This window comes from Capricornis sumatraensis, chromosome 3 (assembly GCF_032405125.1).
Source record: "Capricornis sumatraensis isolate serow.1 chromosome 3, serow.2, whole genome shotgun sequence".
NCBI classification, from domain to species: domain Eukaryota; kingdom Metazoa; phylum Chordata; class Mammalia; order Artiodactyla; family Bovidae; genus Capricornis; species Capricornis sumatraensis.
The window spans coordinates 96,932,360-96,955,852 of record NC_091071.1 but is presented as its reverse complement, the minus strand read 5'-3'; the positions used below and the strand labels follow the sequence as shown (position 1 = coordinate 96,955,852).

General features: G+C 37.6%; 1 protein-coding gene across 1 annotated transcript in view; it reads right to left on the bottom strand.

Moving 5' to 3' along the window:
* Positions 1–23,493, bottom strand: part of GTDC1 (glycosyltransferase like domain containing 1) — a 433,716-nt gene that overhangs the window by 216,638 nt on the left and 193,585 nt on the right. Inside the window, exons 4-5 of the mRNA XM_068967892.1 lie at positions 21,862–22,029; positions 17,977–18,150 (exon numbers count right to left, since the gene is read on the bottom strand). Coding sequence (XP_068823993.1) covers positions 17,977–18,150; positions 21,862–22,029 — 342 coding nt within the window. The remainder of the gene's footprint in view (positions 1–17,976; positions 18,151–21,861; positions 22,030–23,493) is intronic.

The following is a 23,493-nucleotide window of genomic DNA, read 5'->3' as shown; positions in this document are numbered from 1 at the left end:
GCCAGCTATCCAAACAGGACTCAGAGAAAAAAGGAAGATTCACCTGATAGCCCTAAGGAAGAAGCAGAATGGGCACAGCACCAACACCACCATGCACTAGACATTTCCAATACTGTCTGCAGAGAGAAATGAAGGGAACACATAGGAAAAGTTTCTAATCATAAAGGATAGGTAATTTATACAGAATTTACAAAAAGAAGCATAAAAATCTGATAGTTGTATATAATATTGGTTCATTCAGAAGTTGAAACACAAGTCCCAGAAAAGAATGGAAAACCATTTTCAGGTTCTGAGCTTTAAAAGCTGGAAACTTCTATTCTTCACTCCTAGAATAAGGTTTATATGAAAAGCCCAATGTTTACTGGAAGAGCAAAATATGTTATAAGCAAAGAGAGTTGGCTGAGTCATATGTATTTTCATCTCAAAATGAGTTATAGATAGGACAGCTAGATATTTTCAGTGAAAATAGCAACAAGTTCCTATGCAACTGAAATGTTTGAGACTCTTAGAAATTTCTGCATACCATTTACTACCGATGAAATTGAACTATGTTATCAGTGGTGATTAACCTTACCCTACTAATATTACTAATACAATGAAGAGCCCTGGTCACACATTTCTAATCAACTCATGAGTTTTTTCAAGTGGTATCCAAATTGTGACTATGTCACTAGCTGTAACTTCAGGTAAAAACCTCTCTGCTGTAGTTTTCCCAGGTATTAAACGAAGGAATTAAGACAAGAAGATTTCTAAAGTTCTTGTTTCTTAGGTACTCTTCCAGCTCTGGAAAGTTCTAGTTCTATTTCTCATAAAAATACCAACTGCCTAAAATTGAAAACAAAACAAATTTGTCCACAATACAAATGTGTTTGATATTTCTAATTGTGCTATTTCAGTTAATAGTCCAGTAATTTTAAAACCTATGAATTTTTTTTAGCTCATTCTCTCCCTTGTCTTCTATTTTCAATGGGATTCATCACTTGATCCTGATATTCTACTTTCCCATTGCTTCTTGATTGTGTTTTTTCAAATCCATCTTCACAGTCTGAGACAGAAGCCCCTTCTTTAACTAGTGGAAAATAATTATAATAAGTACTTTTCAGATTTGGTATTATAAAATAAGTTTTGGTATTATCACAAGGGATGTGGTAGCCTTGAATAGATCCTCTCTCTCATTATACAATCACTTGGTCTGTGCTGGACATCAACAGAGCAGAAGTATATTGGGTTGGACTGAGATGGGTGTCCCAAACAGATCAATCAGTTCTCTACATGTAAACGAATTCAGAGTTGCCAGCCATATCCAGGAACTTAGACTAACCTGATGGGAACAGGAAACACTGGACTGGAAACTGAATTTATATGGATACCCAAATATATTTCTATAATACCAAAATATATTTCTATGGATACCCAAGAACATATCATATAAGAGAGAAGAAATGCCAAAATGTACTTCTTCTCTTGATACTCACTAAGAATGTATATATGAATTTTAGTGTGTGGCCAAGAGGGAGATTAAGGGAAGAATGTGTACCATTTTCTTTTCATGGTGCCTATGGAACAGGACCAAGATCTTTCAGTTTAGAAAAACAGGCAAAACCATAAGAGAGGTAAGTATCTGTACAACTAATGAGTTTATCTTTAATTAAAACAAATTATACCTAGATTTCTTATATTAAATTCTCACTATTAGGTTTGCTAATTTTTTAAGGTTCCATTCATTTAATAGTACTGATATACAAAATTGGAATCATCCAAAACAAAAAGTGACAATTATTTAGTTTAGTTTCATAGAAACACATTAATAAAAATAAATTTGTAGATAACATTGAACCAAATATAGTAAGAACAGAAACAATTAAACTTAAGGAAAGGTTATGATTTCTAATCACTCACAGAAGCACCTTTGTAGATAGCAGGTAACAATACAAACCTCATTAGATGTGAGAGAGGTCTGTGATTCACCTCATATTACGTCAGAGGTACAAAAGACCCACAGACACATGACAAGAGTACACACATAAAATACTACTTGGATATGATATTCTTAGCAATATTTCCAAGCAGAATTTTGGTATGCAATCCAGCATGGCAAAGACAAATCAGTACTAGAGCAAGCCAACAGTGGCTTTTAGAATAGGTAACAAGCAAAATCATCTGATGATCCTAAAATTATTAAAGACGCTCTGGACTACAACTGGGGGCACAGCTATGGCTCTCCAGAAAATTAAAGAAGTCTCACATATGTTAATGAAAGCACCAAAGATATGGTGAGGACACACAAATTAAAGCCAATAACAACAATCAGCATTTATTTAAGGCTTATTATGCCTCAAGCATTTTACCAAGCACCTGACATCCAGGACCTCATTTAACTCTCAGAGCAAACCAATGAGACTGCTAGTACTCGCCCTACTTTGCAGATGAGCGGGGCGGCGGGGCGGGGGCGGCGGGGGGGAATGAGGTAGGAGAGGTCAAACAACTTTCTCAACATCAGCCAGCGGGTTAGCAGAAGAGATGAGAGCTCTGACATCAAAGTCAAATTTCTTAGGCACTACACCACACACCACCATATAGTACTTGATCTCAGGATTTCCAGTCCAAAGGGATCAAAGTTCAGTTATTAAATTCTGAGAAGTCAAAGGGAAAATTAGTCAATATACTCCTGCTTATCCAGAAATGAAAGACTTCAGGAGATCTGATGCTTACAAATACTACACTTGATTTTCATAAGATAGTAACAAATGACAAAAACAGATATCTTGGATTTGGGAAGAAATAAACTTGAGCTGTACCAAATATGCCAAAGTCAAGAGCAAAATTTCTAGAAAACTGGGTCAAAATAACAAACACATGAGGTTCTAAATGATGACACTGAGGTGAGAGAGGACATTTCTGCTGGTCAGCTCTATCGAAATGACTCACCAACATCTCAGACGCAATATGTAACCCCATGAATTTGCCATCTTTAGCTAAGTAAATCTATTTCTCAATTCCAACAGAACGGCTATTCTCTGGTCACTATGGTCACTACTTCAAGATCATCCCTGACCACTCCTCCATCCAGTAAGCTGGCCCACCAACTTGCCAGGTCTACATCCAGCATAATTATGTGCATTTCCTTTTTTCATCCATAAGCCACTTTCCTTGTTCAAGTCTTCAATAATCTATTTTAGTAGGTTTTTAACTTGTTTCTCTGCTTCCTATTGCCTATCCCACTGATATTCATATGTCAATTCCAAATTCCGCATTTTATAATCTAGACATGGCTCCTAAATGATTATAGGCTACAGTTCAAATTCCTTGACCTTAATTCCCATTTCCAACCTCTTCACCCAGTTAGGACAAAGAGAGTTACTTTCTTCTAGGTTCTAGTTATTCTCTTTTGTGGCAGTGATCATTCACTGTCACAAACCTGGGTGTAGCTACTCTTTTCATAACATGCTCTTGTAGTCATTCTATCTCACCTTTCCATCACAGCAAGAAATAACATGATTAATCAGGTAGCATATTGGAGTCAGACAGTTTGGGTAGCTATGCAATTTCAGGCAAGCTTAACCTTCTGAACCTCACTTTTCTTGACTGCAAAATGAACATAATAGTACCTAGCTTGTGGGGGTGGGGAAAGTTTAGAAATAATATACATAAAGTTTACCCTCAGAAAGTTAAGTGAAAGTCACTCACTCATGTCCAACTCTTTGTGACCCCATGGACTATATGGTCCATGGAATTCTCCAGGCCAGAATACTGAATTGGGTAGCCCTTCCCTTCTCCAGAGGATCTTCCCATCCCAGGGATCAAACCCAGGTCTCCCGCATTGCAAGTAGATTCTCTACCAGGTGAGCCACAAGGGAAGACCAAGAATACTCGAGTGGGTAGCCTATCCCTTCTGCAGCAGATCTTCCCAACCCAGGAAATGAACTGGGGTCTTCTGCATTGCAGGTGGATTCTTTACCAACTGAGCTATCAGGGAAGTCCATGATCAGAAAAGGCACTTGATAAATGATGCTTTTATGCCCAAAGCTTAGTCAGGTCTTTACGGCTCCACTCAAATTAGATAGAAAGTATTGTTTTTTCCTACCTTATACTTGGGGTCACCTGACCATGCCTACCATTTCTACAAAATTCTTACAACTAAAGACCTTGTTTTATATATCTTTACATCCCAAAATACCTTCTATTTACCATACAAGCTCTTTTTTTTCTTACTGTTATTTAAAGCCATAATTTATTGAGTTCCGGAGAACATTCCCTTCCAATATCCAGATATTCGCTTCTCACATTGAGGATTCTAGTTTCTGGAGTTAAGTTGCTTGGAAGGATGCAGTAATAAACAGAATATTGCTTGGTGATTGCAGAATCACAGCAAAGGGGGCTGGTTTCATAGGGATGATGTTTTAATAATGGCATGGTGAATTTTCTCTCCTCTTCAAGAGGACATACTTCTATTATGACTCATCTTCTACATTCAACATCTCTTCTCCTTTCCTTCTGATTCTTGAATCTTATGTTTCCATGTATCGTGTATTTCATGCAGACCGCAATTCTTCTGTTAACACATTCTTTTGTTAAGCCATCACTGTCTTTCACAGTCAATCATATTTTCCTATAGTTAAGTGTCCAGTAAGACTGGCTGAACTTAAGAGCTCTTAAAGACTCTCAACTGCCTATTTCTAGACATATTTCAAGTGGGGCTTTGTCCACAGATGACTATCATTTTTTCTGAGCCTATAATATACTGGGCTCATTAACCCTTTTAGTTTGCAGACTATGTATTATTATACCCATTTTGAAGTTATGCAAATAACCAGATTTTAATAAATGATGGATGAACAATAGCATGAATAAAATCTCAAAGAATTAAATTACTGTTAAGTATATTTTATTTTATCCAATTACACTGAAACACATTTTTAAAGACTTTCCTATAAAATAAACATTTTTATCTGGAATTTCTTTGGAAATAAGCCATTCTGGCTAAGAGATTATTCTAGTAGCTTCTTGTTGAATGGTACATTCCAAATTGTTTATTTTTTTAACAGCAAGGTTTCTGAAACAACTCCAATATTCTTTAAAGGAACACTAAACAACTAAAGTGCCTTCTGTACCCTCCCACCATTCCACACACCAGTACCACAAGAATTGTATGTATTTTATAGGTGCCACGCAGATGTGGACAGCAGCACAAGCGTCTTTCCTTCTTGCATACTTCCACAGCTACATTATTGCATTTGGCTGTTGTCATGTGAACTGACAAGATACAAAACAGTCCCTATCTTTATTTGCATTAGTAGTAAACTTAGGATCCTCAGGTACTCTATAAAATTGCTAGGATTTTCAGAACCCTACTGAAGGGAGTCCCCAGCTCCCTTACGTTTGAGCTTGGAGTCATATTGAATAGGCAAACTTTTCTAAAATCCTGTCAACAGAAAATCAACAGGGTTTTCAACAATGGTGATAATGGTAAAAGTAATAAAACCACTAACATTTATGTAACACTGATTAGGTCAGTCAGCATATGGTAGCAATTAGCTCAATCTTCATAATAAGCCTAAGACACAGGCATTATTTCAATTTCCATTTTACAGACGGGAAAACTGACGCTCTGGAAGGCAAAATATTTACTTTAGGCTGAATGGTGGTGATAAGTGGTATAAGCCAAACTAGAATCTCTGTATACCACACTGCTGACTCCCATCATTAATTTAGCACTCCCCAGAATGGAATGATTTGAATAAGTGATTTTAGAAAGAAAACCAAAGTCTGATTTTTAAAACACCAAAGTAATTTACTTGAAATCTTTCTAGAGTCACATAGCCCTCCTATAAAAAACAGAGTATATAACACAATTTGTTCTTGCTTGACGGCTTTGTGCTAATAATGATCATTCATTGTGCTATGGAAAGCTTTTTGTTGCTGTTGAGTTACTAAGTCTTGTCCAACTCTTGGCAACCCCATGGACTGTAGCCCATTAGGCTCCTCGGTCCACAGGATTCTCCAGGCAAGAATACTGGAGTGGGCTGCCAATTCCTCCTCCAGACGGAAAGCTTAGAGATGCCCTTTAAGTCTGAAGGGGAAAAGAGAGTCTAAGTAGACCTTTCACTGAATTCCCTTCAACTATGGTTTGAGTTTATTGCATGATATTCATCCCTATTTTGCAGCAGCCCTGCTCCATGACTCCCTTTGAGCTGATGATGCAATCCCTGAGAATATTCTTGGGTTTTTATTTATTTCTCTCTCCTGTGATCTGTGACCTTTGCTTCTGACCTCCCAAATCTCTTAGGACAGGACTAGGAGAAAGTAAAAAATGTACATCAAATCTCTGATGTAAAATCATGTCAAGTGTTTCTATACTTGAGGAAAACAGAAATAAATCATCCTATAATCAAAGGTTAGGCTTTTTTTGTTGCTGCTGAATTGAGAGTGTGTTTTTTTGGTGATGTTATTGTTATTATCTAAAGTACAAGAGAAAAGAAATCTGTGATAATTAGGCATGAACATGGATAGTAATTTCATTAAAAAGTACACTTTAAATAAGCAAGGGTGTCCTATTAACTTCAAGCCAAGAGAGGCGCATATATATATATATATATATATATATATGCAGAACTCAAACTTTCTTCTCTTAAGGAGAGGAAAAGGAAGATGGTTACAATATAATGAAGCATGAAATATTTGCATTAGATATAAAGGAGATTTCTTGACATTGAAGTCTTGATATTGAACACTGGAGTGATTTATCAAACTTTTTCTTTTAGTACACTGATTCTATTAAAAAAATGTTTTAATGACTTTCAAAAGAAACACATTTTTGCATTCATTTTGGAGAGCCAAAATAATTGTAAGCAAATATGGATATGTTTAAATTTATAAAAGCGAAAGTTTTCTTCTACTTCAGACCTAGATTAATATTCAAGAAGATAATACCCACTTCATTATTTCACAGAGCAAAGGCAATAGTTTTACTAATTCATCTAATACTAATACTTTCTTAAAATATCTGAGAAATATGACCCACATGTGGTAAGATGATTAAGGTGTTTTCTGGCAACTCCCCCAGAAGCAAAGCTCTTGACTACAGAAAGCAGAAAGTTTTCAGTGGGGAGCCAAGGGGGCTGCCTTCTGTCCTATCAATCCACAAATTCTCAAATTACAGATCTGCTGTTGTTTTCTGACACATCTGCTTTGCAATGTAAAATAGTGTTTTCTTTAATAAGAATTCTTCAAAAAGCCCTTAGGCTCCTCGCCTTTGTTTGCGCAGCCTGAGCGTTTTCATTTAAAGTTTTCACACTGTTTTTAAAATTCTCCATTTTTTCTTTCTAAAATAGGCAAAGTCCATAAACCTCCGTTTTGGTTTCACATTTTAGCTGCATGGGAAAAGGGGGAGAGAAATGTGCAGAGAAATTCTTAGTTTCAATAAATGAGATTATTCCAAATGACCAACATTGTCCTCCTCCCTTGTTTGCTGTCAAAAATACAAGGAGGAAAGCAGAGGTGCTTTTCATATAACCCACCTTGAAATGGGAAGCCACTCAAGTATTCTTGCCTGGGAAATCCCAGCGACACAGAAGCTGACAGGCTTCAGTTCACGGGGTTGCAAACGAATCCGACACAATTTAGCAACTCAACAACAACAACTCAGAAACTAAAACCTATGAAATGAGAAATCTCACAGGTAAAATCCACTCTTGTCTATGGTAACTCTGACAACCCGATATTTTGGAAAATAGAAATATGTAAATAGTGAAATGCTCACAGGAACAAAATTTTGTCCTAATAATCACAGTGAGGTTGATATTTATATTCTTTGCGTTGAAACAGATAAGCAAATATTTCTCAATCCAAAGTATACGTACTTCAATTATTTCCAAGTCCAAACTTCAATCCTAAGGTACAATATCTCTTCATCCCCTCATGAAAAAATAAATAATTTTTTTAAGGTCACCACTGGAAACATATGTTTGATCTTTTTACATGAATTATATATAACCATAATAAAAAAAATTAAACCCATTTTTCACATTATAACAGGATAGAGAAGGCAGGCAAGTGACAAATACATACAAGCACCCAATCTTGAGAGCCTGAGCATGTATCTCTCTTCACCTTTAATCCAACTGAATGGCTTTTGAAGTAGATGGTATCTACTGTGAAGCTCCCTGATGGAATTCCTTGGAAAAACAAGATCTTTTTCGAGGATAAGGGATGCCATTTTGTAATTCACTGTATTTCTACAATCCATTCTCATGGTCCAATTTGTTGGGGGGTGGGATGATCTAGCTACATAAAAATCATGGTTACCCACTCAGTGCCAAATCCTACAGGAGAGACAGATGGAAGAATAGTCTGATGCTGTGCAGATGTGGTCAATCCCATCCTTAACACCTAATATGACAGATCGGGACTGCCCCTGTAAGACAGGTGTCATGCTATAATTTAGCTTGTAAGAGAAGAGAGTTTGGATAAATGGCAAGATAGCTAGAAATTTTTTTAAGAAGAGCTTTCTTAGACATGGAATAATGGTATGCGCCTCTAGCTGTTTCTTTGACGTACTCTTCCTAGTCTGCTTCTTTAGGTAAAATTTCAACCTATGAGAATTTTTTCTGAAAATTATTCATTCTTCCTCAAGTCAGGAAAAGGCTGATGTCCTTTTCAAAAGGAGTGAGTTGGACTTGGGTTGAGGTTCTCTCCTAAGCCCACTGGATAGAAAGTGACAGGGCCAGGATTCACACTTCCGGCTTCACAGACAGTTCTCCATTAGGACACTCAATAAATATTTTTGCTTTAAAAGTTATCATTCCTTTTCAGGTATCCTCTTTTTTCAAAACTTCAATCTTTTAAAAATCTGATTTTTAAGACCTTGAATCCCTTCTTTCATAACATTACTATGACATGATCTCTTTCATTCAATGTGCTGTCAGTTCGCTTATATAAATCATTTGTTCTTCACTAGTAAGACCCTGAAGCTGGGAAAGACGGAAGGCAAGAGGAGAAGGGGACAACAGAGGATAACATGGTTGGATGGCATCACCGATTCGATGGACATGAGTTTGAGCAAGCTCTGGGAGTTGAAGATAGACAGGGAAGCCTGGCATGCTGCAGTCCATGGGGTCACAAAGAGTCGGACACAACTGAACGACTGAACTGAACTGACTCAACCCTAGTCCTGGAGGAAGGCATGGCAACCCACTCCAGTACTGTTACAAAAAAGCCTGGTGGGCTACAGTTCATGGGGTCCCAAAGAGTCAGACACAACTGAGTGACTAAGCATAGCACAGTCAACCTTGGGGGTTTAGTGGTAAAGTATCCACCTGCCATTTCAGGAGACGGGGCAAGGGCCACACATTCGATGCTTGGGTCAGGAAGATCCCCTGGAGAAGGAAATAGCAAAGTACTCTTGCCTGGAATATCCCATAGACAGAGGATCCTGACGGGCTACAGTCCATGGGGTCACAAAAGAGTTGGACACATTTAGCAACTAAACAACAATAAGCTAAAGCCAATCTGGGCCCAAAACCTCTCTTTTGAGGACGGATAGTATAAAAACCTGTTAAGAGGTTGGGTTTCAAAACAGGGTAAAAAATATGTTTGATTTCTGGCTATACTTTTACTATTTGTATGAGGCAAAAAGTTACTTATATTCCTTATGGCCGGCTTTCTTCAACTATAAATGGAATTATCTTTTAGAATTGTAGGGAGAATATTATGCTAAGATATGTATAATATAGTTAGCATAATGTTGGGCTAAATTAAGACTCAGGAAGGTTAGCTGTTACGGTTAGCTCTACCTTCTGAAGACGACATTGTCAGAAAGCAAGTTGCAGATTCCTCAGATGTTCTGATTTTATAAGACTGAGACTTGCACAAAGGCCTGGATATGTAAAATTCTCTAGCTCTACTAGGCTTTGCTTTTATGACAGCTACATGATCTAGAGTAGGAAAATATTAGTTTCCTTTAGCCAATATCCAGCTCAGTAAGCTGCAGAACTGCTCCACTTTTTTCCCTCTCTATCACACATCATCAGCACCATGGAGTTCTATGTGAAATCTGCCTTCTTGAAATGCACAGTAGACTCCCCTGGTGATGCAGTCATAAAGACTCTGCCTGCTAATGCAGGGGACATGGCTTCAATCCCTGATGCCACATGTCATGGAGAAGCCAAGCCTGCAGACCACAACTACTGGAGTCTGCAAGCTCTAGGGCCCACGAGCTACAAATGCTGTGAAGCCCATAAACCTAGAGACTGTGCTCTGCAACAAGAGAATTCACCACAGTGAGAAGCCCATATAAGGCACCGAAGAACAGCCCCCATTTTTCACAATAAAACCTAATAGAGAAGGCAGGCAAGTGACAAATACATACAAGCATCCAGCCTTGAGAGCCTGAGTGTTTATCTCTCTTTGCCTTTAATCCAACCGAATGGTATTTGAAGTAGACGATAGCCACTGTGAAGAGAAAGCCTTCATGCAGAAACGAGGACAAAAAATATAGTAAACAAATTTAAAAAGAAGAAATGTGAAGTAAAAATTCCTTAATTTTCCATCTAACCTATATCCTTTAACACAGATTAGTCTTCCTCCTAGTCATAAGTCTCAGCCCACTAAGTCTTGAGATCACATCTATCTATCTTTTGGCATGCTACAAGCTGAAAGTCTTTATCTCTTCAAAATTCATATGTCAAAATCTTGACTTTTAATATGATGCTTTTAAGAGACTTGAGACTTTGAGTGGTGATTAGGTCATGAGGGTGGAGCCCTCATGAATGAGATTAGTGCCCTTATGCAAGAAACCACAGAGAGTTCCCTTGCCCTTTGCATCATGTGAGAACACAGTGGGAAGACAGCCATCTATGAATCAGAAAGCAGGCCTTCACAAGACATCAAATCTGCCAGCACCTTGATCTTGGACGTCCCAGTCTTCAGAAACGTGAAAAATAAATTTCTGTTGTTTACTAGCCACCCAATCCACGGTATTTTGTTATAGCAGACCAAAAGGACTAAGACATGGTATTAATATGACAAAATCAGTTTTGCTGACTCCTGATCATCTAGCAGGCTTTGATGCCTTCAGTTTCAAGGAAGCCAATATAAACACCCTAACAGCAAAGAGAGAACTGGTGCATGAAGAGGCTTCAGTTAGAAAGATCCAAAAAGAAGTAGCTTACTGAAATGTTTCCCACTCACTTAAGCTTACAGACACTGCAACTGCATGAAAAAGGGTCAGATGTTTATTATCTTCCTTTAGGTGAATATGACTCATGTACATCCTAGAGTAAGACATGACATTTAGCTTCATCTGCTGTCATTTATAATTTCTGCCAAAAGTAGGTTATGAATTTCCCTATATTTTTAAAGAGAATTTACTGGTTACCATTTAACCTTTCTTAATAAATCACAGTCATCTATTAGAGGTATAAGCTGTACAATCATGGAGAAATGTCTGCAGGGTTCTTCAGTATGCAGAGTTGCCTGCCCTGCCCTACAATGGCTCCAGGCTGCTATGCTTTTTCACTTCTCATATATTTTTTTTAATAGTTTATCTCTCTCCTCCCTTGTTGTCAAGCTGTCAGTCAGCTGTCACTTTTTACTGCTGTCAGTGAGCCTGCCTTTATCGCACCCCCAATTTGATGCTGTTAATCTGCTGTCAGCTGAAAAATCAGATAATCAAGACCTCTGAAATTGCATTTACAATAAGTGATGGGCTGAACACTGGATGGAGGTTTTGAGATAGGAGTTCCAGTTTCAATTCCAGTTCCTGTCTCTATCTAGCTGTGTGATTACCAGAAGACACTAAACTTCTCTGGGCCGTGGTGTCTTCATTTTTAAAATAAGCAGGGCCTGAATGTGAAAGAGAGAAAGAAAGAGAGACATGGAGAAAAAAAGAAAAAGAGATCTCATTTAGACTTGAAGTCTGTTTCTCTGGCTACCAAAAAAATTATGAAATTTTATTGTGAGTTAACAGAATGCAGGGTGGGGTACCACTGTCTCTTTAATTGTCAAATTCAACGATAGCATTAGTAATCACTTTATTTAATCTCACTCCTCTGAATTAACTACCGCTCATCTCCTTAAAGGGATTCCCAGTTGGCTCAGTGATAAAGAATCCACTTGCCAAGGCAGGAGACATAGGAGATGTGTTTGATCCCTAGGTCAGGAAAATCCCCTGGAAGAGGAAATGGCAACCCATTCCAGTATTCTTGATGAGATAATCCCATGGACAGAGGAGCCTGGCTGGTATAGTCCATTGGGGTTACAAAGAGTCGGACATGACTGAGTATACATTTAAGCCTAAGCCATCTCCTTAAAACTCTCTTCCCTTTGTCCCACAGGATAATTCTCTCATTGATGACCTTCTGACTCTTTTCTTCTCATTTCAATCCTGGGCTCTTCCTCCATTAATCCCTTAAGTTTCAAGAGTGCTAAAGGCCAGTCCAAAGCTAAAGATCAAAGTCATATTGAGAAAGCAGCAATAATCCTGAGAAGCAGAACCTATGTCCTAGGAGCCACCTTGAAGACTATGTCACAGTGTGTCCCATGCTGCTGATGTGTGATATAAGATGAGGAAAGAGAACTGACCACAGGCATGGAAGTCATCAGTGACCTTGACAAAAACAGTTTCAGTGGAGGAGCTTCAAGAGAGAACAGTGGGAATGAAACTGAAAAAAAAAAAGTTTTTAGAGGTTTTGCTATTAAGAGAAAGAAATGAGCAGTAGCAAAGAAAGAACTGGAATCAAAAGAGAATATTTTTAAGATGTAAAACAAATAGCATTTTTGTATGCTAATAGGAAAGTGAAAGTGAAGTCGCTCAGTCGTGTCCGACTCTTCGCGACCCCATGGACTGTAGCCTATCAGGAGGGTTGAACCAACTTTGGCAAAACTTTTAATGGCTGTTAAAGTTGTGTGTTGGATACACGGGGGCTTCTCATGCTGCCGGTTTTTGTATGTTCTTGACAAGTTGTCTAACAAAAAATTAACAATATATCACTAATTTATATAGTTTTAAAACAATATCTCTTAAGTTTGACTGCACATTGAAATCCTTTGAAGGTGAAAGTGAAGTCGCTCAGTTCTGTCCGACTCTTTGCGACCCCATGGACTGTAGCCTATCAGGCTCCTCCGTTCATGGGATTTTCCAGGCAAGAGTGCTGGAGTGGATTGCCATTTCCTTCTCCAGGGGATCTTCCCGACCCAGGAATCGAACCCGGGTCTCTCGCATTGCGGGCAGACGCTTTACCGTCTGAGCCACCAGGGAAGCCCTATGCTAATAGGAACCATCTAGAAAAGAAGCAAATGGATGATGCAGATCAGAGACAAAAAATTACTAGAAAAGTAATTTTTAGGTAAGCAAGGAGGATGGGCTCCCACAAAGAAGTGGAGATGGACCTTAGACAGAAGCAAGGTCAGTCCATCCATGGTTATAGGTGTGAAGATAAAAAAAAATGCACCCAGAAGCACATAATTGGGTAGATGTGATGGTGGCAGTGTAAAGATATTCTCTTCTGATTGCTTCTCTTTTTTCAGTCATTAACTGAGAAGGAAGTCTGAAGATTTGGTATTAAAACCTTACAAGGAAAGGAAAATGTATAAATAGTTATCTCTAAGAGGGAAGTATGGTATACTCGCCATCCAGTTTGAAGTGTGCATCTAGATTTAGGGGTCATGAATTTAGAGTGGGCTAGTAAGTATGGCTGGAGGTTTTTCTCCTGATCAAAGAAAAAAGAAAAGGTGCAAAAGCTTTGAGAGTATACACAAAAAAGGAGGTACAGTGACAGAATATCGAAGTTCAACTGGAAAAAGAAGGAGCAAAATTAGGAAGAGAAGAATGAAAGTGATGAGCTGGCTCCTTAGCATCAGTGGACAGTTGGTTCTGGTAAGGCCAAAAGGCTGCTTAAATTAGTGTGATAAGAAGAATATATAAAGGAATTTCCTTATTTACATTAGACTGTTCCTTTGGCAGAATACTTCTCTGCTATCACATGTTAAGAGAGAGAGAAAGGGAAGACAGTCCTCTTTATTCAGGTTGCAATAAATATGCTAGGTTATAAAACAATGGGGATGAAGGAGTTAATAAGATGAATTAATCTTTATTAAGGGCTTCCCAGGTGGTGCAACAGACTAGTTCCAAATAGGAAAAGGAGTACATCAAGGCTGTATATTGTCACCCTGCTTATTTAACTTCTATGCAGAGTCCATCATGAGAAACGCTGGGCTGGAAGAAACACAAGCTGGAATCAAGATTGCGAGGAAAAATATCAATAACCTCAGATATGCAGATGACACCACCCTTATGGCAGAAAGTGAAGAGGAACTAAAAAGCCTCTTGATAAAAGTGAAAGAGGAGAGTGAAAAAGTTGGCTTAAAGCTCAACATTCAGAAAACGAAGATCAAGGCATCTGGTCCCATCACTTCATGGGAAATAGATGGGGAAACAGTAGAAACAGTGTCAGACTTTATTTTGGGGGGCTCCAAAATCACTGCAGATGGTGACTGCAGCCATGAAATTAAAAGACGCTTACTCCTTGGAAGAAAAGTTATGACCAACCTAGGTAGCATATTCAAAAGCAGAGACATTACTTTGCCGACTACGGTCCGTCTAGTCAAGGCTATGGTTTTTCCTGTGGTCATGTATGGATGTGAGAGTTGGACTGTGAAGAAAGCTGAGTGCTGAAGAATTGATGCGTTTGAACTGTGGTGTTGGAGAAGACTCTTGAGAGTCCCTTGGACTGCAAGGAGATCCAACCAGTCCATTCTGAAGGAGATCAACCCTGGGATTTCTTTGGAAGGAATGATGCTAAAGCTGAAGCTCCATACTTTGGACACCTCATGCAAAGAGTTGACTCATTGGAAAAGACTCTGATGCTGGGAGAGATTGGGGGCAGGAGGAGAAGGGGATGACCCAGGATGAGATGGCTGGATGGCATCATGGACTTGATGGACGTGAGTCTGAGTGAACTCTAGGAGTTGGTGATGGACAGGGAGGCCTGGCGTGCTGTGATTCATGGGGTCGCAAAGAGTCGGACACGACTGAGCGACTGAACTGAACTGAGGTGGCGCTAATGGTAAAGTGTCTGCCTGCTAATGCAGGAGACAGAAGAGACATGGGTTTGATCCCTGGGTCGTGAAGATGCCTTTGGGGAGTAAAAGGCACCCCACTCCAGTCTTCTTGCTAGGACAATCCCGTGGACAGAGGTCCACGGAGGCAGGCCACAGGCCATAGCGTTGCAAAGAGTCAGACACAACTGAGCGTCGGAGCCACATCCCACACAATCTTTATTAAGGTTCTGTTATGTGCCAGGCTGGACATTTGGCACATATTATTTCATTTAATTGCTACATCATGCCTATGGGGTGATAAGGTAAATATAATCATAACCTAAACTCAAGGTCTTTATACTTGCATGGGTTACAGGGCTAGTAGTGAAAGTGAAAGCGTTAGTTGCTCAGTTGTGTTCAACTCTTTGTTGAACTCACAGACTGCAGACCTCTAGGTTCCTCTGTCCATGGGATTTCCCAGGCAAAAACAGTGGAGTAGGCTGCCATTTCCTTCTTTAGGGTATCTTCCTGACGTAAGGATTGAATACAGGTCTCCTGCATTACAGGCAGATTATTTACTTTCTGAGCCACCAGGGGTGGTCAAGCCTCAAATATGTGCATGCCTAACTATGGTATTTAAGAGCTTTCTCTTCCCCAAATGTTTTAATACATATAATGAAATATTTTCCAGTGAATATTCTTCCTTGCTACTATTTTTCTGGCCTTTGAGAATGAGGCAGTGTAAGGGTAAGGAAGGCAACAGGTAACAGCAGGTACTATAAGCTCAATATTGGATTTCAAGCTCAATGTTGGATGTTCTGAGTTTGAACAATTATCATCTTTAGAAGTCCTCATATACTTTGCGGAAATATGGCTTTTTCCCTTCCCTGATTATTACCCCTTATATTATATATTATTATAGTACATTTATTAATCATTTAAGTATACGTTCTGCTTTGTTTACAAATTAAATACAACTTTGCCATGACGATAATATTTGTATAGAGAGAAAGTAGAAGCATTCAAAAGTCATTTTATTTTTAATCACCTTGGTTATTTGCCTTTGGCATTACTAAATATTTTTCAACATCTCAACAAAATAATACTCTTTTTAAGACTGCAGGCATTAGAATGATTGTCATTCATGCAAATAATCACTTACTTACACTATATGAGTTTGGGTTGGATAAAGCAAATTACCATTTGAAAATAATTCAAATAACACTCTGGGCTAAAACCTTGCTTATGAATGTTATCTTGGCCACAATATTTCTTAACCTTCTTCCATTTAGCTGGATTTATTTATGGTAATACAGTCCAAATTAATAAACTATTCAACTGCCACAGGTGTATTAAACATAGGATATTGTAGGACTATATCAGATGCAAATGAATTTGAAAAACATTATTTATTTGAAATTCTATAGAAATAAAAATTAAGATGTACTATAACTACCTATTCACTTAAAGATGCACATTTTAATGATACATTATTATATGAAAAACTTAAAAGAATGTCAAAAATAAAGTTAAAAAATATGACCTAAACTATATGCTATATTCTAGCTAATGACAGAGCTAAAGCATAACCATCATGTTATTTAGACATTGACATTCTTTCATCACACATGAAAACTATGGATTACAAATACATACCATACGTACATACATGTACATACATATGAAAATCAACTGTGATCTTAGTTTCACTCGGCTTTATAGTTTTCAAAAATGTAAACAGATCATTAAATATTTTTGACAAATGACCTGTACTAATAGGAAGATTAGAAACTAAACAGAAAATTGAATCAAAAGTCATAGAATCTAAATTTGAATCCAGTCTCTGACAACAATCAACAGCGTGAGTACAAGCCGGTCTGCTTCTCTGGCCTTCTGTTTTCTGAACTCCAGAAAATAAGGTTTAGGCAAGGTGGTCTAACAAACTTTATGACTCATAACTTGATTTGGTATTAGGCAGAATTTTCTTCAGTGCAGTATTAACTAGTAAGACTCAAATAAATCAGTATTAGGGGTGTGGAAGAGTGGGTGTCCCCACAGCAAAATCTGGGTGAACTGAGTCCAGAACACAGACACTAATGCCGACCTCCCACATAGCATGCATGGACAATAAATTGTTTCCTGCCTTCCCTTCAAGGATAGGGAAGAAACATCTGTCCCTGAGCTCTTTTTTAAGGACACAGTAAGTTACAAAACAGCAGCATCCCCAGCTACTATGAGTCCGACTGAAGTAAAGTTTCTATTCACAAGGGGGATATATTTCTGGTGGCAGTAAAAACAATTTTGCTAGGTTTAATCAAAAGTGAAAAGGAATTCTAGAATGTTCCCTTTGAGCCACATCATCCATTGCTAATTCAGGGTGGGCCCAGCGATAAGGGTAATAAAAATATCCTTAGTGACTGAGAAAAAGAAATAGCAATTAAATGCATTTCAACCCAACATAAAATACCAAATTCTTTACTAAAATAATGTAAATAATAAAAAATGGGAGAAGGAGAAAATAGAAAAAACAGCATGGGATATGAAAGTAATTTAAGCAGTAAAATTTAACACTGACTTACTTAGGAGTTACTATCATACATATAAACCACTGGGAATAAGCTGAATAAAATGTTGAGACATATGCTTGACGATGACTTCTGTATCAAAACAACAAATGAAGAAACAACAGTCAGTGTTAACAGCCAAAGCACCTTTCTTTGGCAAACAAATATAAGAGAAAAGAAAGGAAGAACTTAATATTTGAATTAACCATTCAGCGATAGGTTGGACACATGATTCATTAATCACAGCAAGGCGAGACAGTACTCAATTCTCTAACCATGCTTATGTGAAAAAGCTAAAACTGGCAAGAATAGCACCTGTTTTTATACATTTGGGGAATAATTTATGACAGAATATTGAAAATAGAGTCACACTGACCTGCTTACGTCAGGAAACCTGATGGGAAAGTAAATAACTTGGCACTTGGGTCTGATGATGCTTTCCAGATCCTTGGGTCTGTGATCAGGAATCAAATTCATGAATTTTCCAATAGAAGTGAGAAATGACTCCATATTAAAAACTGAGTTGAATACCACCACATCAGCCACCAGGCTGCAAAGGAAAAGGATAAACGCATATGGTGAGCCCACATTCGTTCAGTTCTTTTTATAACTTCTTTTATAAAGAAGCTTAAAGACTTCTTTATTAATCACAGTTTTTACCGCATCTTGGGTTTGCAAAGAACTCGTCACTTCTCAGTTTTTATCAAAATGATCCCAGCAGATACGTTACTTTCATTAGCCTTATATCAAGGGAAGTTAGATGGCAGGCATCAGACAGGAAAGGTAGGAGAGGAATTCAGTGATTTGATGGGATTCTATGAGGCCTCAGGGCTCCCCTGGTTCCTTAGACAGTAAAGAATCTGCCTGCAAAGTAGGAGACCTGGGTTCTATCCAGGAAGATCCTTGGAGAAGAGAATGGCTACCCACTCCAATATTCTTGCCTTGAGAATTCCATGGACGGAGGAGCTTTGCAGGCTACATACCATGGGGTTTGCAAAGAATCGGGCATGACTGAGCCACTAACACTCTCACTTATGAGGCTTCAACCTAAGTATATCTTTCTGCAATGCCAGGACTTTTCTGTAGTATCACCAAGAACATGAGGACCTTTCTCTCTGTGGCCCAGTTACCCATGTTGAGGTTTTATGTCAGTGATGTACTTTGATTTACACCACAGTATGGAGAACAAAAAATTTAGCATACTTTTCACTGCCTTTAAGGAGACTAATCCAGATAGAGTTATTTCACACTAGAGCATACCTTTATAACATGTGGTTAAAGTCTATTTCTCATTTTAACCTTTGTTTCAAGAAACTGTTAGGTTTTTGAAAGTTCTGAGACTGCATACACAGAAAGGAGTATATGAGAACTCTACAAGTAACTTATTCTATTATTATATTAGACTTGGGGGAGTCAGAGCAATAGAAGAAACTGGTGAAAATGGATCCAGAAATCCATACCACTAGGTCCTACTGATTACATAATCTATTATAAAGGACCATAACACCATGAACCTTCAAAATTAAACAGAAGAAATATAATACTGGCTGTTGCTTTTGATGTAAATGCTGTGATCCTCTCCTTAGCACTTTTTTTAAATTAAAAATAATCTAAAATATATAGTTAGAAGGAAATTTAAAACAAAGTTTATGTATCATAAATATGTCAGTAGTTTCCAAATTTGTGTTTAACATTTTTTTGGAAACCAATGAACACAAATGATAACCATGGGTGAACTGGATAAAACAGGAGTATGTACTATGTTTCCTTTATGACTCAAAAAACCATTTTAATAAATCATTGCTTTGTTTTTTAAAATAGCCCTCATTGCTTTAAGCAATGATTCCACGTTTCAGTGTCCCTGGATCTCAACATGATGCATACAAATGCTTTGATAAGAAGGTGTACAAGACCAAAGAGTAAACAGTTTTATTTCACTCTAAAAAGAACATCAAGAAAACTGAAAAGAAGACACCTAAGTCCACAAGACTGCAAAACACAAATGAATAAATAGAGTTTACAGAGCAGGAATATCATAACAAATTCTAAGTTTAGTTTAATTTGCGTTTACTGAGACAAAATTCCTACTATCAGTACACAGTGGAATGAAAAACCAACAAAAGGAATGTTGACCTATCCACTCCCACCCCTGCAAAGTTGTTTTCCCATACAAGCATTTTTTGTTTTTTCAGTTGCAACCTAGTGCAAATTTGGGGTTAGCAGTGATTACAACATGGATAATACAAGAGAATGTCACAGAAGTGCTGACACTACACTGAGCAATAAGGAAGCCAATATAATAATATACCAAAAGTTGAAGGATGTTTTACAGCTAGTCTGTTTTCACTATATGTCACTTATTTTAATAGCGACCCACAGGTCATAATATATAGTTACGACAAGTGTTCATCAGTCAGAGGGTTAGTGAAACCTCTATTTAAGGTGAGTGCTTATGTCAGTCATCTCTGAAGTCCTTAGCTGCCACACAGTCAAGAAAGAAATCTGACAATGCCAACAAAAGCAGAAGTCAGCAAGAAAACTAAAGAAACATTTCAGGAAGCTGGAGTCATACTTTTCAAAGTGAATCTGAACTGGACTGCTTTCTGACATTCTTATTTTTCCTCTGGACGACTGCAAACCATTGCTTTCTCATTAAGAGTCCCAGCAATGATCAAGTCCATTTCTTTCTCCTCAAGTTCATCTACCAGTTTACCCTCTTGAGAGGAGCAAAGCTCAAAAATCATGTATAAGATTTTATGGTCTCACTCCCTCTGAGCAAAAGCAATCTTTTCTAAAACAGAGAGATGAGGGGTAGTGAGGTAATTTTTTTTTTTTGCTATTTGCCCTCAAAGGGTATGCAACTCAACTACATATATTCTTAAAAACCCAGTCTTTGCCAAATTAAAGAACCAAGATAGTTTACAGAAATATTCTTTTCCATGCATTTCCTCTCTGATATGAGTGGGTGTAACTTCCATTAACTTTAAAGCCATCCATAAAGGGAAAAACAGACTTAATTTTTTTCCCCAGTTATTTCTCAGGGGTAATAAACACACACTATCTGAGGAAAAGAATGATGCTAATTCAAGAAACCAAAAGAATATTACAAATGTTTTCCATATTGATAAAGTATAAAATGATTTCATTTTTGTTTTTAAAACATATTTTCCCTCTCTGTTTCAATATAAAATAAAGTATTTTAATTTTATTATGAAATTTAAAAACGGTTGCTTTTTTTTTTACGAGACATTGACGGGAAGCAGCGCCTCTCTATTTTGATAGCATTGCTACTTCACAATTGAAGCAGCTTGTAAAAATGATTGCAGGAAAACATTTACAAAATGCTCAAAACACAGAAGTATTACCAGCTAGCTGTTTTTCTATGTCAATGAAACTATGGAATATACTAGCAAAAGAGATGGGTGTCTGCTTAAGCACATCATCAACCCCAAAGGCTAATAACTATTAAAAATGGTGAGTAAACTGTACCCAATCACTGCCAAACTGACTCCATTTGAGTGTTGCAGTTATGTCCATGGGATCCAATAGCAAAGCTGTTTCAGAGTCGTTATTAACTTCTTTTATTAACTAAGTTTCAAGAGATACACTTTGTTGAAGTAACAAAAGAGAAGGACCGTCACCTTTGAAATGTCATGGTATTTTAAGGCTAGGCAATTTCAGAAGACTCAATGAGGGGAAGAAAAAGAAACAAACATCACCTAAAGATTCATTTTCCATAGTTTTCTCTTACAAACAATAAGAATAAAAGGACAGAAATCTCTTGCTCTGTTACGCTTTAATTTTTGTTTACTCCTCTGTATATTTCTATTTTGATTTTGGCTGGATACATTGAAAGTAGCTGGTAAATAAAAGTTGAATAACTGCCTTTTCTAAAAGTAAGTCTCATACATGGAATAAGGGGCTGAAGGAGGTCCCTGACAGCCCTTTGCTTCTATTTTGAGTGTTGTAGAAAATACAGTTAAACAACTAGCTCAACATATAATCAGGTTGCTACACATATGTATTTTATTTTAAAAATTAGTTGTTCTCTTATATGTGTGTGTATATATATATATATATATATATATATATATGTTGCAGAGGCACAAGTAATTCTTACCATGGAAGGTATATTTAAACATTTGCTCCTAATATAAGGTATTTTAAAAAATATGTGTACCGTAGGTCTCTAGATTTAAAAGTTAACTATAAGGAAAAAAGATGGCAAAGGACTAAATACAGTGATACAATCTATACCTACCAGGATAGAATTTGGTTGTATCCATATTGGAAATCCCTCTCCTGACATTTCTTGACAGGATATACCAACTGGTTCTCATGAAAGTACAGAATCTTTTTCAATTTCCCAAGGTCAGGTCGAAGGGCAGCCAGTTCAGTCAGGTTAAGCACTGAGCTTGCGAAGAGGATCCTAGGAAAGAAGGAAATTAGGGTTACCATCCTGAGCATACTTGAAGGGGCATTCTTCACCTTCTCTTCTCTCTACTCATCCTACCCCAAGGAAAACACATCCCCTATAGGGACACATCAAGAGTTAAGCCTAATACCATGTAGCAGCATTCTAAGTTTTGATCTCTTAAAAAGCAGCTGCTAAGAACTATAAAAGCCCTGAATCTCATTGGTCTTCTCAGCTCAGTTACTCAGAGATGCAAAAAAAAAAAAAAAAAGCTGGATGGATTTTATTGAAAAAGGCAAGAAAAGCTCTATCTGAAGGACAAATGGAACAAAGATAAGGCTGACTGGGGAATACTTTGCTTGCCAGTTTCATTACACTTTACTTCTTTATGCAACCAACTACTGAAATTCAATATATGAGCAGGAATGGCACATGTTCGTGTTATGACATAAACCCTTTTGATTTATGCAACAGACTTATCTAGTGAGGGAGGGCTTTTTCTCTTAGCATGTTTCTCACTGCCCCCTTTTTAAATATTCTGCAGTATTTCTGGGTTGGTTTTATATTTTCTTCTCGATTACTGGACTGCTAATGGCACCAGATGTACAGTCTTTAATATCCCTTATACAAAACCTAAATTTAACAAATGAAGAAAGGCTGGTTCCTTGTCTCTGGGGGGAAAAAAGGAAACTGAATGTCTACATATCCATGTTTATGAATGAAATAGTGTCTATTTACTCATTAATTCCACAAACATTTATTATAAATGCCTACTATGTACCAGGGTCAAGCCAGGAAGAGAAAAGGTGAACAAGACAGCCCGCCGAATGAATGCTGTCTATAATAGTGACATGAACAAAATATTGAGAGGACAAACAGACAACTGTCTGGGACAACCTGGAAATATTTCACTAACAAGGGGGCTAACACATGTGGACACAAAAGAGGGACAAATTACAGTCCCTGAGCAGCTGGGGACATTTAGATGGCACAATTTTGATGAAATGCCACCTTTATAACATAATATAGAATCATTTAACCCTTACAGCTTTAATTCCCATTCTAAAAAATGAGATTCAAGAAGGTTAAGAGTTTTTCCTAGAAATCACACTGGTAGAAAGTGGCAAAGCAGAGACTCCTGGTCTTTTAAGCCCGAAGTACTATTCATTACACTATGGGTATGAATTCCTTGTGTACCACTTACATTGCAGATGCTTTTTATTGTACTTAATAAATACAAAATAGCATCCTTGTTATTACCATGATTACAACTACTATAAATTCTCCCTTGCCGACAAGCCAAATGACTAACTTCAGGTGTTTATATGATCTGCAGCACTAGCCTTTCACATAGGAAGAATAATTACATACTAGGAGCATATATCATAAATGGGAATTCAAGTGTCTTCTTCATGGACTAAAAGAGGAATACAAGAACCAAAAGTAGACACGTTTCTAAACTCATATTGCTGTGTTAAT